Below are 14468 nucleotides of genomic sequence, written 5' to 3'. Positions count from 1 at the left end.
TTACTCGCACCCGGAGTCCTCTGTGGGTGGCATCACCTTAAGGCCCTGTACTGAGAATAGGATTCTGTTCAGCAGTTATGGCTTCTCCTTTGAGACTGCGGCACCACACACCATGTAGTTCTCCTGCGCTCAGCCTCAGCAGCCCACTCGCAGCTCTCCAGTTGTGCTATTTAGGATACAAGAGGGAAGGTGGACATAGGGCAGCACTCGGAAAGCACTGGTTAGAGAATCTCCTGAACATGTTTCCCCTTCCTAACAAAAGGGGCAAAGGACAGTTAATCCGTTCTCCAGCCAGGAACAGCAACTGCAGGCCAGCCTGCCCCTCACACAGCAGAAATAGTATTACTCCTTACATTGCTTTTCAGCTCTCCTTCCAGGCAGATTCCTTTGTTTGAAGCCTTTGATTTCCCTGAGGCTTCCAACAGGAGGCAAGAACACACAAGCTCTTAGAGATTCTGCACAAGTAGGATACCACAGCTGTGCAAAAAGAGTCAGTCCTTTTCCTCCACCATCAGACGGGGGTAGCAAATGCAGGCCAACCCACCCCTCACAAAGAAAAGGCAGTGCCCCTCACACAGTCCTTCAGCTCCTTTAACTTTTTTTCTTGGCAGGGTCCTCTTGTTCCTTGAAGTAATCTAAAGGCCTGGGGTTTTAGGTGCAATAATTATAAACCATTTTGTCATTCTTCTGTTTGCTGTAAAGGTCTCAGAACCCAGTCCAAATCAGTCCTATTCTCCCTGGTGCAGCATGACCACAGGGGGCAGAGACAGCATTGTGAAAAAGGAGAGACAGCTTATTCAGGTGCAAGCAAAACTCCACCCATCACTCTAAATGCAGACCAGGTCTATTCAGCCCAGTGATGAGTTACCCAAGCTAGGTAGGGCACACCTCAACCCCCTGTGACTTGTCTAGAGTGAATTCACATCCCCAGCTCCTGTCACTCAAACAGACACTGAATACACAAACAGCCAGCAGCACACAGAATGATAACGTTAGAAAAGGCCCACTTTATAAAAGTGCTACGCAAACAAATGATGGACGGAATTCTGAATAACTCATACATTCACCCCAGTCAAGAGATCTGGGTAAAATCCTTTGTTCTTTTGCTAACCATGCCACCCCAGTTTGGATCCAGCTATATGCAAATCAGTCATCACCCTGTGCCTCATGAGAAAGGTCCGGACCTAATTGCAAGGCCAGGTCCTCCCTGGAACAGAAACAAGCATCCTAGGACCGTTTTCTGGGTATTACCCTTCATCAGCAAGGTTATCTTGAATCCAGTGGCACAGTGAGCAAGGGACCCATGTCTGGGCATACCCATCCCACTTAGGGTAAAAAGTGCTACTGCATTCTGTCCATCAATTGTTCATTTTGCATTTGTCACCCCGAGTGGGGACGGGTATGCCCAGACATGTGTCCCGTGCTTTCCATGCCACTCGAGTCAAGCTACCCTGGCTGATGAGGGGTCCCGAAACCGGTCTTAGGATGCTTGTTTCCAGACCAGGAAGGACCTGACCTGGCCTGGCAGTTCGGGTTGGACTGTTCCCATTGGGCGTAAGGTCCAGACTGATTTACATATGGCTGGGTCCAAACTGGAATCGCATGGTGAGCAAAAAACGATAAATGTAGGCCCAGATCTCTGTACTGGGGTGAATGTATGACATTATTCTGCATTCTGTCCATCAATTGTTCTTTTTGCACTTTCTAAAAGTGGCATTTTCAAACACAGAATTTAAAAACCACCTTTGCCAAAAGGTGAGTTAATACATACTGAGTTCAGAGACCCTAAACTCTATTTTCCGATCTTGTCCCTATGGATAGCTACACATGTAAAATGTCACAGCACATTTCCAATGACAAGCCTATGGGACAGACAGCCTTTCAACATTGATAAACAAAATACCAGGTATTTTGCTATCAGGACATGCCACACACATTAGCATATGTCTTACCTTTCATATAAACTGCACCTTGCCCATGTTTGTGGATAAACCTATCAAAGGGGCCAGGTCTAAATACCTTCCATGGTGAAAACCTACCTGGGATCATCTCACTCTTTAGGTGATCAGTGGTCCCAGGCTCTGTAAATAAATCGGGAAACTGGGGGAGATGAAGGAAGGGCTGAGTGTGGGTTTCCATGTGAAACATTCTGGTTTGCTATATATTGGTGGCAGTGATCTGCTGTATGCTTTTATGTGTGTCCTTGCTATTGTATCTGTGATCCGGTGTGTGCTTTTGTGTGTCCTTGTTAGTGTGTCTGTGTTTCAGTGAGTGTGCCTGTATGTATTTCTGTGTGTCAATAAATCAGTGGGTCAGTCTCTACATGTGTGTTCCTATGTATTTCCCTGCAGGTATCCATCTTGATATAAATTCCTATGTAAGAGATCAAGTGTATGAGTGTCACTAATGAGGGGTCTCTGACCTTTTCTGTAATAACAGCTACTTGCATTCAATGGAAATCACCCTGAGCTATTAATATTTAGTAATGTAATGGTGAACACATCAGTGATTACATTGGTGGCCACCCCATGCAAGATCATCAGCAATGGCTACCTCAGTGCATCAGGCAGGGTTACTAGCAGCAGTGATGAAAAAAGGCTTTGTCAGAGTGAAGTGTCTTTACTTGGGTAATGTATAACATTATTTTTTGGAATGCCATGGCACCAATGTAATAATGACTCACCCCCCCCCCCCCTGCAGCGCACTTTATCACACAAACTTCAGCTTTAAATATCTTTTAGAAATGGAAGCATTTTTCTCCAAACATCAGCTAATGTCATGCCTTAGCTATGCAAATAGTTCAAATAAGTCCCACCCATCCATTCAATCTTAAACCCATCAACAGAAATACAGCCTTTCACTTGCTACAAAACAAACAAAAAAAATTGACTTATCAGTGCATTGTTAGTGCGTGTTTACTTAGTAATTCATGTGTTTATTTACTTTTTATTTATTACCTTTTATTCTGTTGGCTCAATCTGAGTTGTTGCTTTGGCAAATCCTTTTACAAACATGCACATTTATTTTTTATTTATTTGGACATTTGAAGAGCGCATGGCTACCTCCAACTGAGGTGTCCCAGCGCTAAGGTGGTCAACTTTAATGGATGCACAGTGCCTGGTTTTAAGGGCAGTTGAAGAACCAGGTTTTTAGAGCTTGTCGGCAAGCAGGTTCTGATTCAGTCAGGCAGACAGAGAGTGGCAAAGCATTCCATAATTTCACGGTCCTGACAGAGAAAGCTCTGCCTCATGTTCTTGCCCTGCAGAAGCGAGGAATGGCGAGGAACCGCAGATGGTAGGATCTCAGGGCCCTATCATGATGGTAATGTTGAAGTCTGGCTCTCCAGTAAGCCGGGCCTTAAATTCTATGCGCCTGATGATGGGCAGCCAATGGAGACCTCTCAAGTGGGGGGAGATAGAATGGAAATAAAATACTTTGAATATCCATCTGTCTGCTGCATTCTGGATAATTTGGAGTCTGCGGGTCAGATAGGCGGGGAGTCCAAAATAGAGACCGTTGGCATAGTCTAGGTGAGAAGTGATGAGGGCGGGGATCACTGTCCTTCTACAATTAAAAAGGAGGAAGTGGAGGAATTTCCTCGGAGTTCGAAGCTCTCCAAAACAGGAGGAGGAGACTTGCCTAATCTGAGATTTACAAGAGAGCTCATTATCGAATCTGAACCCCAGATTTTTCACCGAATCCACAGGCTCGGAGGGGGATTCAGTTCTTGAGGCCACTAGAGCACAGGGGGGGGCCTGCTGGTTGAAGAAGAGCCCCTCTGTTTTCTCCGTGTTCAGCTTAAGACAGTTATTAGACATCAAAGCCGAGATGTCACCTAGACACGTCCTGAAGTTGGCAAATGCCACCTCCGATTGATCTTTAAAAGAGACCAGCAGTTGGGTGTCATCTGCATAGGAGATCACCTTTACTCCACAGGATTCAACCAGTGCAGTGAGTGGCATCAGGGAGGCGTTGAAGAGGAGAGGACACACTGCGGAGCCCTAGGGGACCCCACATAGCAAAGGATTCTGGGAGGACATGTGGGGCCAGAGAAAAACTTGCTGTGTCCGGTACTTCAGAAAGGACAGGATCCAGGACAAGGCCATGCCCTGAATGCCCAATCACTTTACCCGCTCCAAGAGAATCGAATGGGCCACCATGTCGAAGGCTGTTGACAGATCCAGTAGCACAAGCATGGCTGTGTTGCCCTAGTCGATTGTCTCGCGAACACTTTCAGACACTTCTAGGAGGGCGGGTTCCACGCTATAGCCTGCTCTAAAGCCAGATTGGGAGTCGTGGAATCGATTTTTAGATTCTAGAAATTCCGGCAGTTGACTCTGGACTAGTTTTGCAAGAATTTTTGATGAAGTCGTCAGAAGAGAGATAAAGGTCAGAAGGTTTTATATAAGCATGGGCGAATTTTGCGAATTTGCGATCCGCGAATTTGCAGATTTGTGAATTTGCGATCCGCAAAATTCGCGAATTTGTGCGAATTTGCGGATTTTGGGTTTTTTTTGTGTTCGCGGGGTTTTTTGCGTGTTCGCTGGGTTTTTTGCCGTGTTCGCGGGGATTTTTGCGTCTTCGCGAGCCGCTTGCATTGCGAAGTTACCCATGCAGTCGTTTATGGGAGAGGGAGAGAGAGAGAGAGAGATAGATAGATAGATAGATAGAAAGAGAGGGAAAGAGAGAGGGAGAGAGAGAACGAGAGAAAGAAAGAGAGGCCGGATCTCTGAAGGGCCAGATTCCTGAGTTGCCCCTACAGAACATACAGCTTTTTATTTTTAACAAAATGCATATGAAAATTGTGCTGTCTCTTTTAGTTTAACCCCTCCTGACAACTCAAAATGGGTGTATTTGGCATCCTCTCCCTTCTTCCTGTTTTTTATATCTGTAAGTGCTTCCTGATGAGGTTTAAATCCTTGGACAGGTGCCTCGTTGCCTACTTGTAACTATTCTCTGACCCTGCTTCAAGGGTCAGAGCAGGGTCAGAGAATAGTTGCAAGTAGGCAACGAGGCGCCAGGAAGCAATTAGCAGCAGGTGTCCAAGTTGAAGTTAATTTGTTTGTAACCCTTTTGTAAAAGGTTACAAAGAAATTAGGTTCAACTTTTGCACCTGCTGCTGTAACCCTTGCTTGGCTGAAAATTCGTCCCCGCTGATTCACGGATTTTACCGCGATTTCGCGAGATTCGCGGATCGCGAAATTGCGGAAAATCCGCAAATTCGCCCGCGAAACGGATTTTACGCCCACCCTTAGTTTTATATTCTGCGGAATAGGCATCTGGTTTCTTGGGAATTGGCAGTAGAAAAGCCTGCTTTCATGCTGGGGATAAAATGCAGGAGCTCAGAGAGGCATTCCATATCTGATTCAGAGGGGTATTGAGGCTGGTGGCCAGAAGTTGAAAAATCTGGCCAGGGCAGGGGTCACCAGGAGCACCAGATTTACAAGCTAATTGGAGTTTTAAGGGCTCATTGAGGGAAAAAGGAAGAAATTTGGTCAGCACCTTGGAGTTATCTGAATGGGCTTTGTACTCTGGCGGGGTCAGGATGAAAGGGAAGGTGTCATAGATGGATTGGATTTTGTCCTGGAAAAAATCAGACCATCCAGCACAGAGGGAGTTGGTAGGTCGTACAGTACTGACAAGAGCAGTATGATTAGCAAAGACTTGGACAATTTAAAAAAGTGTTTGACGAATTCAACCTTGTGTGTGATGTAATCCTTCATGGTGCTGCGTTTAAGCTTGTGGAAGTTTTTTTAGGGCTTTTCTGTATACACGCTTGGCTTCAGGGTCGTAACATTGTCTCCAGGTGCGCTCTAATTTTTTACATAGGCTTTTCGCTGTTCCGAGCTTGGTAGAAAACATTGTGGCTGATGGCGTCTTTCTGGTAGGAGGGGGCATAGCAAACCATGTCATGGACCTTAACAACCCAGCTGTTAAAACTCACTGCATCCCTGATAATTTGAACAGGAGTGTTAGGAGTGCAGGTGTCATACTATCTGTAGTGACATTGCACCAGTTTCTTTTTTTCTCAGGAATTTGCTGCTGTGGTGGGTCAGCTTGAAATTTAGGTGTAATAGAAAGTGGTCTGACCATGTAAGTGGTGGGGAGACCTCTACTCTCAGGTTGGGGTGATTAGAAAAGATGAGGTCAAGTGTATGCCCAGCAATATGTGCCGAAGGGGTGACCAGCTGTGCCAGGTTAAGTCCGCCCAGTGTTCGGCCAGCTGATTCACAGTAGTGCATTTGTCATCGTCCATGTGGACGTTGAAGTCCCCAAGATAGTGAGAGGTCAGATGCTATATCGCAGAGTTCAACTAGGTGGCATGCCGGAGTGTTGGTGGTCTGTAGACTAGGATCGTGAGGATTTGGGTTACAAATATGGAATTGGGATTTGGGGGTACAAAATGGAAATAGTCATAAAAATATCAGGATGACCATATTGAAATCAATACAGAAGCTGTTGGAGTTGAAACTGACCACACAAACACATTCTCAGTATGCTGAATGCCATCTTTTTATTTCTCAAACTTTGTTCATCTAACCAACTTTGCAAAGGTATGCAGAGAAAACAAGGTTTGGTCAATGGCTAATAATAGGAGTACTGGTGGTAATTAGGAGACATTTATTGTGTAGATTAACATAATTTACATAAAAAACAATGACCAGAAATAACGCAATGCAGGCCTGCTTTTTATACAGAAAATATTAGATGCCATTGACCTCAGGAATTGGTACATATTAAAAAGTCAATGTTAATTTATAAAGTCATCTAGAATCATTATGGAACTGTTGTCCATGAAAACGAGGGAATGCCTTTTTAAGATAGCACTGGTGCTGTTTGTCTGCAGGTGCTATGTGTTTTACAGAGGGGGCAACACGAGCATTCAAGCCCCTTCTGTAACACTACAATGCTCCAGGGGTGCAAAAATAAGGCACAATCCCTCATTACTCCCTCTGGGCATTGAAAACTATATGGCTTTAGTTCCCCAGTTAGTTTTAGCAGCATGAGACCCCACATCCTGCCTCTCTTGTGACCCCTCCTGGCTTCCTTGGTCAAATCTATATATTTTTTTTGAGCAGGCATACAACATCAGCTTATTCCTGCTCTGAGTGGGGGTGGACGAGGAGCAAATGGGGAAGTGTGCCTTTACCCTCTACCAACAATTATCTTTGGCAGAGGATTTAAGTTTTAGCCAGCAAGGCTGAATGGCGTATATTGGGGTGTCATTGCTAGCCTCCAGACTAATGGGTAGCTGTTGCTCTTCCTCTGAACTAATTTACCCAGCCCATTTAAAATCCGACTCTAATGCCACCTACTTAGACTTTTTCTGTCTAGGTCTTAAAAATGTGTTTACAGGTGAAAAGCAGTAACACGTGCTCAGTCTTCTGCTGAATGTGTCACTCAACACACATGGGTCACCTTTATGGGCACTTTGTAGCTATGAAGTAGGTAAAGGCAGTACTTCATTTGAGCCGGTGGTTTCCAGTTTATGGCACTAGCACTTAATTGTTAGCACTGGTACTTATGATGACTGCTGCCACATGGCAATTTAGAGATGAGCAAAACAATAGTTTTTTATTAATTCAATATACATTTAAAACTAGTGCCTGTCACCCAAGTCATTTGTATAGCTCTGAGGTCCTTGAACAATCTGAACTGCCACACTTGTAGCAGTTTGATGGTTATTAGTTGTGTAGGTACTGTCATTGGTAGGGCTGGCAGTGGTGATGGGTGGTGCAAGCTGCCGTGGCCTTCTGACAAGGTTCCTGGAACGTATTTTTTTGTTATACATTAAGCACTGGGTAAAGGACTTTAATTCCTTCACAATGTGAGCTCAATGGCCTTCCTGAAACACTGGTGCCATGTTGCTGGAACATATAGCATAATCAGCAACATTGCTGAGAATTAATATTGAACCTGCATCTCTCGTGGAAATAAACATTCTTATCAGATCCGCTTAAGGGAATGTATGACTGATAGGGTGACGGCTAGTAAGCTGACAGGTGGAATAAGGTTGTGGTCATAGGAATATGCGTTCTCTCCTGTCAACACTCACCCTCTCCTCCTAAAACCATGTTCCCACAACCCTATCCAGGACCTTTCAATATCCTGACACTGTGCTTTGCATCCTTGTGGTAGAAGCTTTTTAGGAGTGCTGTAGGGGTGCACCAAGTGCCATGCCTGGGAAGCTGAACATGCTCTGCAGCTGTGACTTTTCCACTTAACCAGCGGCATTGCTGCAGCTCATCTCTCTTTCTCCACGTGGCCCTATCTGTTACCTACTGCGCATGCAGCTGGAGCTTCGATAGTGGCTGTAGCGGTAGGTTATGCTTCAAAACCGGTCCACGGTAAAAAAAACAGCCCTTCAGGGGTCCAAAAGCAGCCCCCACCCTCGCATCCCACCGTGGGAATGCCCGGTGCCCGCTGCGGACAGTCTGGCCCCGTGTAACGGTAGCCCTCTCACCTCTCGTAAAGCTACTAAAAGAGGCTACTGTTACTATATGACTGCCATCCACTGACGTACAAAGGTAAAATGTTTGCAACAACGTAATCAAGTGTGTGTTGTCGCGGAAGATTATCTTTCAATGGAAGGGTGGGGAAAGCCTCACGGCCAGGCGGCTGCTTCTGCTTCACTTTCGCCTCCTCACTCCCCTTCTACATTATTTTATAGATATGATGATGACAATGTTTATAACTTCATGAACTGTATTAAAGGGTGACAACGGTGTGTGTAGGTCAACAGATCTAACTTCCAGGCAGCTCTGCATTTGTTACAGTACTATATTTCAAATTGTCACATTTTGAGAGCCAGAGGGATGTGTTTATGTATAGAGATGAGCACCACAGTCATGAATTTTTTTTATATTTGTCAGATAAATTTTGTGCCATAAAGACAACTAGGAGCAGAGGACTGGCTCACTAGCTACTCAATGGAAATACCCGTGTGCTCATTAATCATTCTCGCCCTCATTCAAGAAGACTAGAAGAGGTCTAATAAGATGGCAAACGGCTGCAGATAATTCCTATAGTCAAAAGCATATGAGGAGTCCCTGATGATTAAGACTTGATTTTAAAAGAATTGATCATTACATTTTCTACATCTGTTTGTAATTGCTACTGTGATTTTTTTTTAATTCTCTGTACTTAGGGATATTAAGTGCGGAAAGTTATTCTGCAAGGGTGGATCCAACACACCTTCAGTATTTGCTACTACGCTCACAGTAGGATCTGTTTGCAAAGTTATCATCCCCACATCTGGATACGTGGATAACTTTGGGATGGTCCAAAATGGGACAAAATGTGGAACGGATTCGGTGAGTTTAAAATAGTTCAGTTGAAATTAAACTATTCTAACCACTGAGCACTCCCCTAACGTGACTTTTAAATGTATACCAAAGTAGAACCTTAAATATGTTCCAATGCTACTAAATTGATACAAGTTTAAGATGTTTTCATGTTGCTGTATCATTGATGCATAATGCAGAAGTACTTAGGTGATTTTTTTGTGCTAAGTGTAATGTAACAGACCATTGCAGTCATCTGCAAAACAGACCAACTCGTTGGCGACTTTATTTGCAATTTGTTGCATCGAGTGCCTCAAAAGTAAATCTATTGCTGCAGGTTAAATCCTTTGGTCAGGAGGGTAAGATGGATCTCTCCCATTCAGGCTCGTCATTTTCCAAATAAAAAATATTCTGTAAAATTCTTGACAGTTAAGGGATCTGAACTAAAGTTTAAGGAAAAAATTCAAAATCTTCCACCTGTGAAAATACGCTTGTCCAACTGACATGACGAGTGAGGCCAATGAAGCGGTAATGTGGCAGGTGTAGGATGCAACGTCACCCTTTTGCTTTCCTTGTTGCAAAGTTTGCAGATGACTTCATAAAGCACCACCGCTCCCATATGAGAGTGCTTTGGAACAAATGTGGAATTCTGTGATCGTTTAGTCTAATCTCTGCCCTAGATCTGATTGTCCGGCCCTTACTTTAACCATTTTATATTTCTGAAATATCTGTGCTCTTGGATCCTATCTCCCAAATGCATACTGTTGTGTCTTCAAATCTACCTAATGCTAAAAGAGCGGGTCACTCTATGATTCTACACTATGGTGCTGTGAAGCCTGTCAACACACTGAAAGCAGTCAGCACTTGTGGAATCCAATCTTTCACCTTCAGGTGCACAGCTGTCAAGATCCTGCAGACTAGCTTCTTTGTATAATTTATCTATGACATATTCGTCCATATCCTGTCCGTTATGTACATTGCGCAATAGCAGAGTAAAGTAATACAGCACATTCATACCGCTCATAAAATGTTCACTGGCCAACACTCATTTTGACCTACATTTAACATAATCTTGTTGAAAATAATATTAGAACATTACAAGTGTACACTTTATTACATTCAATAACATGAAGTAATGGCTCAAAGTGAATTCGGTCTTGCTGATGTTCTAAGTTTGAAAATGACCGTTGATTCTAACGTAACATGGCTTCAAGAGCAGCAGCTCTTTAAACTTAATTTTTCTTCACACAGCTAAGAGCAGAAAAAGTGAAGCACAACCCTGGTGAGGAGCTCATCTTCACCCAAGCCTTAAATTATTGAATTATCATTGGAATCAAAAGGTTTACATTTTGTATGATTAATTGGACGCCATAAGTAAATTACATTGTGAATGTTTCTATATAATGTTTTAGTTGATTGACTTGTGCACTTTTGCAGTGTTTAAGTGGAAGGGTTTATTTATTGACCTTCTCTGTAATTTTTTTTATAGGTGTGCAGCTCTGGAAGATGTCTCAACATGGAAAGTGTATACAAATCAATCAACTGCTCGAGTAAATGCAGAGGACATGCGGTAAGACCTAGGAGCTCTTTATATGAAGTGTTTGAGGGCACATGGACTTTGGACTCGTAGCGAAAAACTGATTATTATTCCCTCTAAAATGTATTCCAGTGGTTCCTCTTAGCAAAGAAAAGGCAACCCTTATCTCTGGTGGGATTCCAAAGTCTCACTTCACTCCACTCTCTTTTTTGTTCTGACAGTAAGACTGAGGCTTTGACCTTGTGTTAATAGCTCTGAATAAGAGTACATAAGAGTATTTGACATTATGGAGTTAAGGCTGGCAACCAATCTTGACCATTGCAGACTTTTTCTCTTATACACTCAGCTAATATACTCCGCATACTTACTTTTTAAAGATTAACTAACATTGTAATGGAAGTTCTGTCGTCCTATGAATATGTGTTTCATTGATGTCTGATGTTCTGTGTCTGTCCACTGTATCTTGTGGAGTTTGCAGCTGGGCTGTGCCTGCATAGCAGCTTGTCTGAGAGGGCTCATATATCTACTTGGATTTGCAGCTGCTCATTCTTACAATTAGTTGTTCTTTCCCTTCATTTGTAAGAACCTTTAGGATATCCTCAGGGAATTACGTTACATGGACATTTTTCCAGATATCTCTACAAACGCCCTTATCGATAGATCCACAGCCCTTTTCACACCTCTAATCTTGCCTGCACCTTTCTAAGCCTTATGACAGTTCATTCTTCCCTCCAGGCATCCTTCACTGTTGTTTCAAGATGTACCCTTCACTCTCCTCATCACAAAACCCCTTCCACTCACTCAGCATCTTCAAACCATATCATTAACTCATCAACCCTTCGAATGCATTCACAATTTCTTCTTCTAATCTTTGCAATATTTTATAAAAAGTAATTGGTGTAATTCTGATAGCTTAGTTAAACTATTTCTCATTAACTAATTTTACAAACTCTTGTGCACCATCTGTGAAATTAGCTAAAATTTACTTCACAAATGCCTGTAAATGAAGTATGTCAACCCCCTGAAGTTTAAGAAGGGGGTCCTAAAAGTCGGTTTCTTTTAGTTATTTCCGTTAACTCCATGATACTTGGCTGAGAAGCCCTATTCAGGAGACTCAAGAAGGTTACCCAATTCTTTTTTTAAAAATCCTTAATTTAGTACATCCTAGACAGGTCGCAATCACTTTCTGGCATTTTATCTATCTCCATATGTGTTTTATTTGTGTGCTCATTGTATGTATTCGATTTGTAGGAGTTCTTAGTGACTTACAATGAGCAGAAATATAATTGTTTACAATAAGCATTGAGTACCAATGTAATATTTTTATATACTCTGGGTAGGTGGCCCCACACATTGCTAGTGCTGCAAATTGAGTTACGCTTCTAAAGGGTCCGATATATCTGTTATGCTCCTATGTGATCCTATTTCAGTTGCTAAACATCTTCCAGAGATGGGACAAAAACAGTACTCTAAGGAAATGTTGTTCCAACATAGCCGATGAGGGTGCTGCCTACTTTATCTCAAGTGCTTGGGATTTGTTGCTTTGTATTGCAGCTTTTCTGCTTCCTCTGCAATGCACTGGTACAAAGGAGGACCTACTTTTGGAAATTATTGAACTCACTTTCCTGCAAACACCTAGACTTGTACTTTTCCTTTGGAAATCAATGGGGGTCTATTGTGCCCCTTCATATGAACGAAACCTTTCAAAGATTCAACAGCCATTCCAGTGTGGGTAGTGATGTGTATTTTAAGCCCCTGTGCCTTACTAGCTATAGATAGGTCCAGGGTAATGAAACTGTCGTGCATCCATGACGTTTTCCATTTAATTATTTTGTTGCACTTGTCACATAATCCACCATCTGTGGCATAATTTAGTATATGTTACCAAAATATTTTTGTTCAAATAAATCAAAAGTTACAGAAAAAAAGTGCCACACGTGGTGCCACGCAGTTGTACCCCCGTTTGCGAGGTTAATTTGTCACATTTAATTTGCCGATTGCGCCATTCAGGTTATAAAGTGTTACTAATGCGGCAAAAGCTTTTCCCTCAGTGTTAGCAAATTTTAGAATGACAAAATAGTCTGTTCGTATTCTCTCATATTGCGCTGAATTATTCCACACAATTAGCATTTTCTTACTGCATAATTTAGTCAACGCTCTTACATAATTTGTTCTGCCATTGGCACATAATTCCCTTTGCCCTGGCTGGAGGTATGTAGCAAGATGATCCTCTTCAGTGTTTACGTTTGCATGCCACCTTCCTATAGCCATCTCAAAAGCTTGCTACGTCACTTCCTCTTTGAAATATGGGCAGAAAATGTTTTTTCCATACAACATTTCTGTTTGGACTGTAATACTTGCAAAATAAATGCGTTTAGGTAAAATACTACACCATATTGTAGGAATACCATGAATGTATTGTACCGTTAGGCGAATTATTTAAAAAAAAAAAATGATTAAAAAAAGCAAATACACCTATTTGGGCTTCTGGGGCTTTTTTGCTGCTCTGAAAAACTGAAAAAGAGATTTAAGTTGTGCAATCAACTGTTAACAAACGACGAAGTTTACAGAATACAGCTGAAGACATATTCTTAATTATGGATGATCTTGATGAGCGAAAGGAATGAAACTGCAGTTGTTTCAGCAAATTAACCCACAATATAACTTGCAGAGCTACATTATATCAAGATAATCTGTTTAAGGCCCTTGCTCGCTTTTCTCATGCAATAACAATTCAATGCAGAAAATCATTGACCATGTGGTGGTGTCCGTCTGTATCGTATCTGGTGCACATGTAAAGCGCTATGATGCCTTCAGGTCTTGTTCGCTCTATAGAAAACTCTGAAAACTAAACAAAAACAAATGTGATATAAAGTTATTTCACTGTGGACAGGCCTTTGATATAATTGGTCTGATCAAGAGTCTGCACCTCGTCTTTAGCAAATTTCCGAAAGTTCTGGGATGTCTTTGCATCATCTTCCTCTAAGGAATATATTGCAATGGACAGAGGGTCACACTTTCTTAGGAAATAATGGTAACAGTGAATTTCCACCACACGGTACACAAGTGAAATTTGTCCTACCTCTACCCCGCGAGCCGGGTCACTAAACCAGAAGAGTAATGCTAAATATGTACATGTGTATAAAGTGCTGTTCGTCAAGCTCCCGGACACATATTTTGAGAATAATAGATGAGAGAGTGTGGAAAAAAAGTTCTTGTTATTATTTGGGGGATATTTTATAGCAATGAAGAGGAAAACAAGCGTGTTCACGTACAGGAAGTTAAAGAAAGACACTGCAAGCTACTTCAAGGTCAATAATCTGGAATTATGCAAATCTAAAAAAGTTCATACAACTCAAAGGGGTATAAGAGTTTATCAACACTTTGTATGGCCATATTTATAATGAAAAATGGAAACCACGAGTTTCAGCATTAAAGTACAATTAGCTGAAAAGCCAAGACTGACTGGATTGTAGGCTGATGACAACACTGGGCTAGGTAGAAACGAAGAAAGCAAGTTCTGGATTTGTGAAATGATGCAAAACTAACATGCAATGTTCTTTCTTTAGGTATGTGACCATGAACTGCTTTGTCAGTGTGAGGAAGGCTGGGCCCCACCCAACTGTGACACCACATCCGGAACAAGT

General features: G+C 42.4%; 1 protein-coding gene across 5 annotated transcripts in view; it reads left to right on the top strand.

Moving 5' to 3' along the window:
- LOC147679996 (zinc metalloproteinase-disintegrin-like VLAIP-B) overlaps window positions 1-14468 on the top strand; it is a 242830-nt gene that overhangs the window by 180072 nt on the left and 48290 nt on the right. For all 5 annotated transcript variants that reach the window (XR_015300922.1, XM_086943536.1, XM_086943535.1 and 2 more), the window contains exons 16-18: window positions 9149-9314; window positions 10774-10854; window positions 14391-14466. Coding sequence is in view for 4 of the 5 variants with exons in the window: in XM_086943536.1 (XP_086799662.1) it covers window positions 9149-9314; window positions 10774-10854; window positions 14391-14466 (323 nt within the window). In the remaining variant the exon portion in view is untranslated. The remainder of the gene's footprint in view (window positions 1-9148; window positions 9315-10773; window positions 10855-14390; window positions 14467-14468) is intronic.

The sequence above is a fragment of the Lissotriton vulgaris genome, chromosome 11 (assembly GCF_964263255.1).
Source record: "Lissotriton vulgaris chromosome 11, aLisVul1.2, whole genome shotgun sequence".
NCBI classification, from domain to species: Eukaryota; Metazoa; Chordata; class Amphibia; order Caudata; family Salamandridae; genus Lissotriton; species Lissotriton vulgaris.
This window is presented reverse-complemented; position numbering and strand designations above follow the sequence as displayed.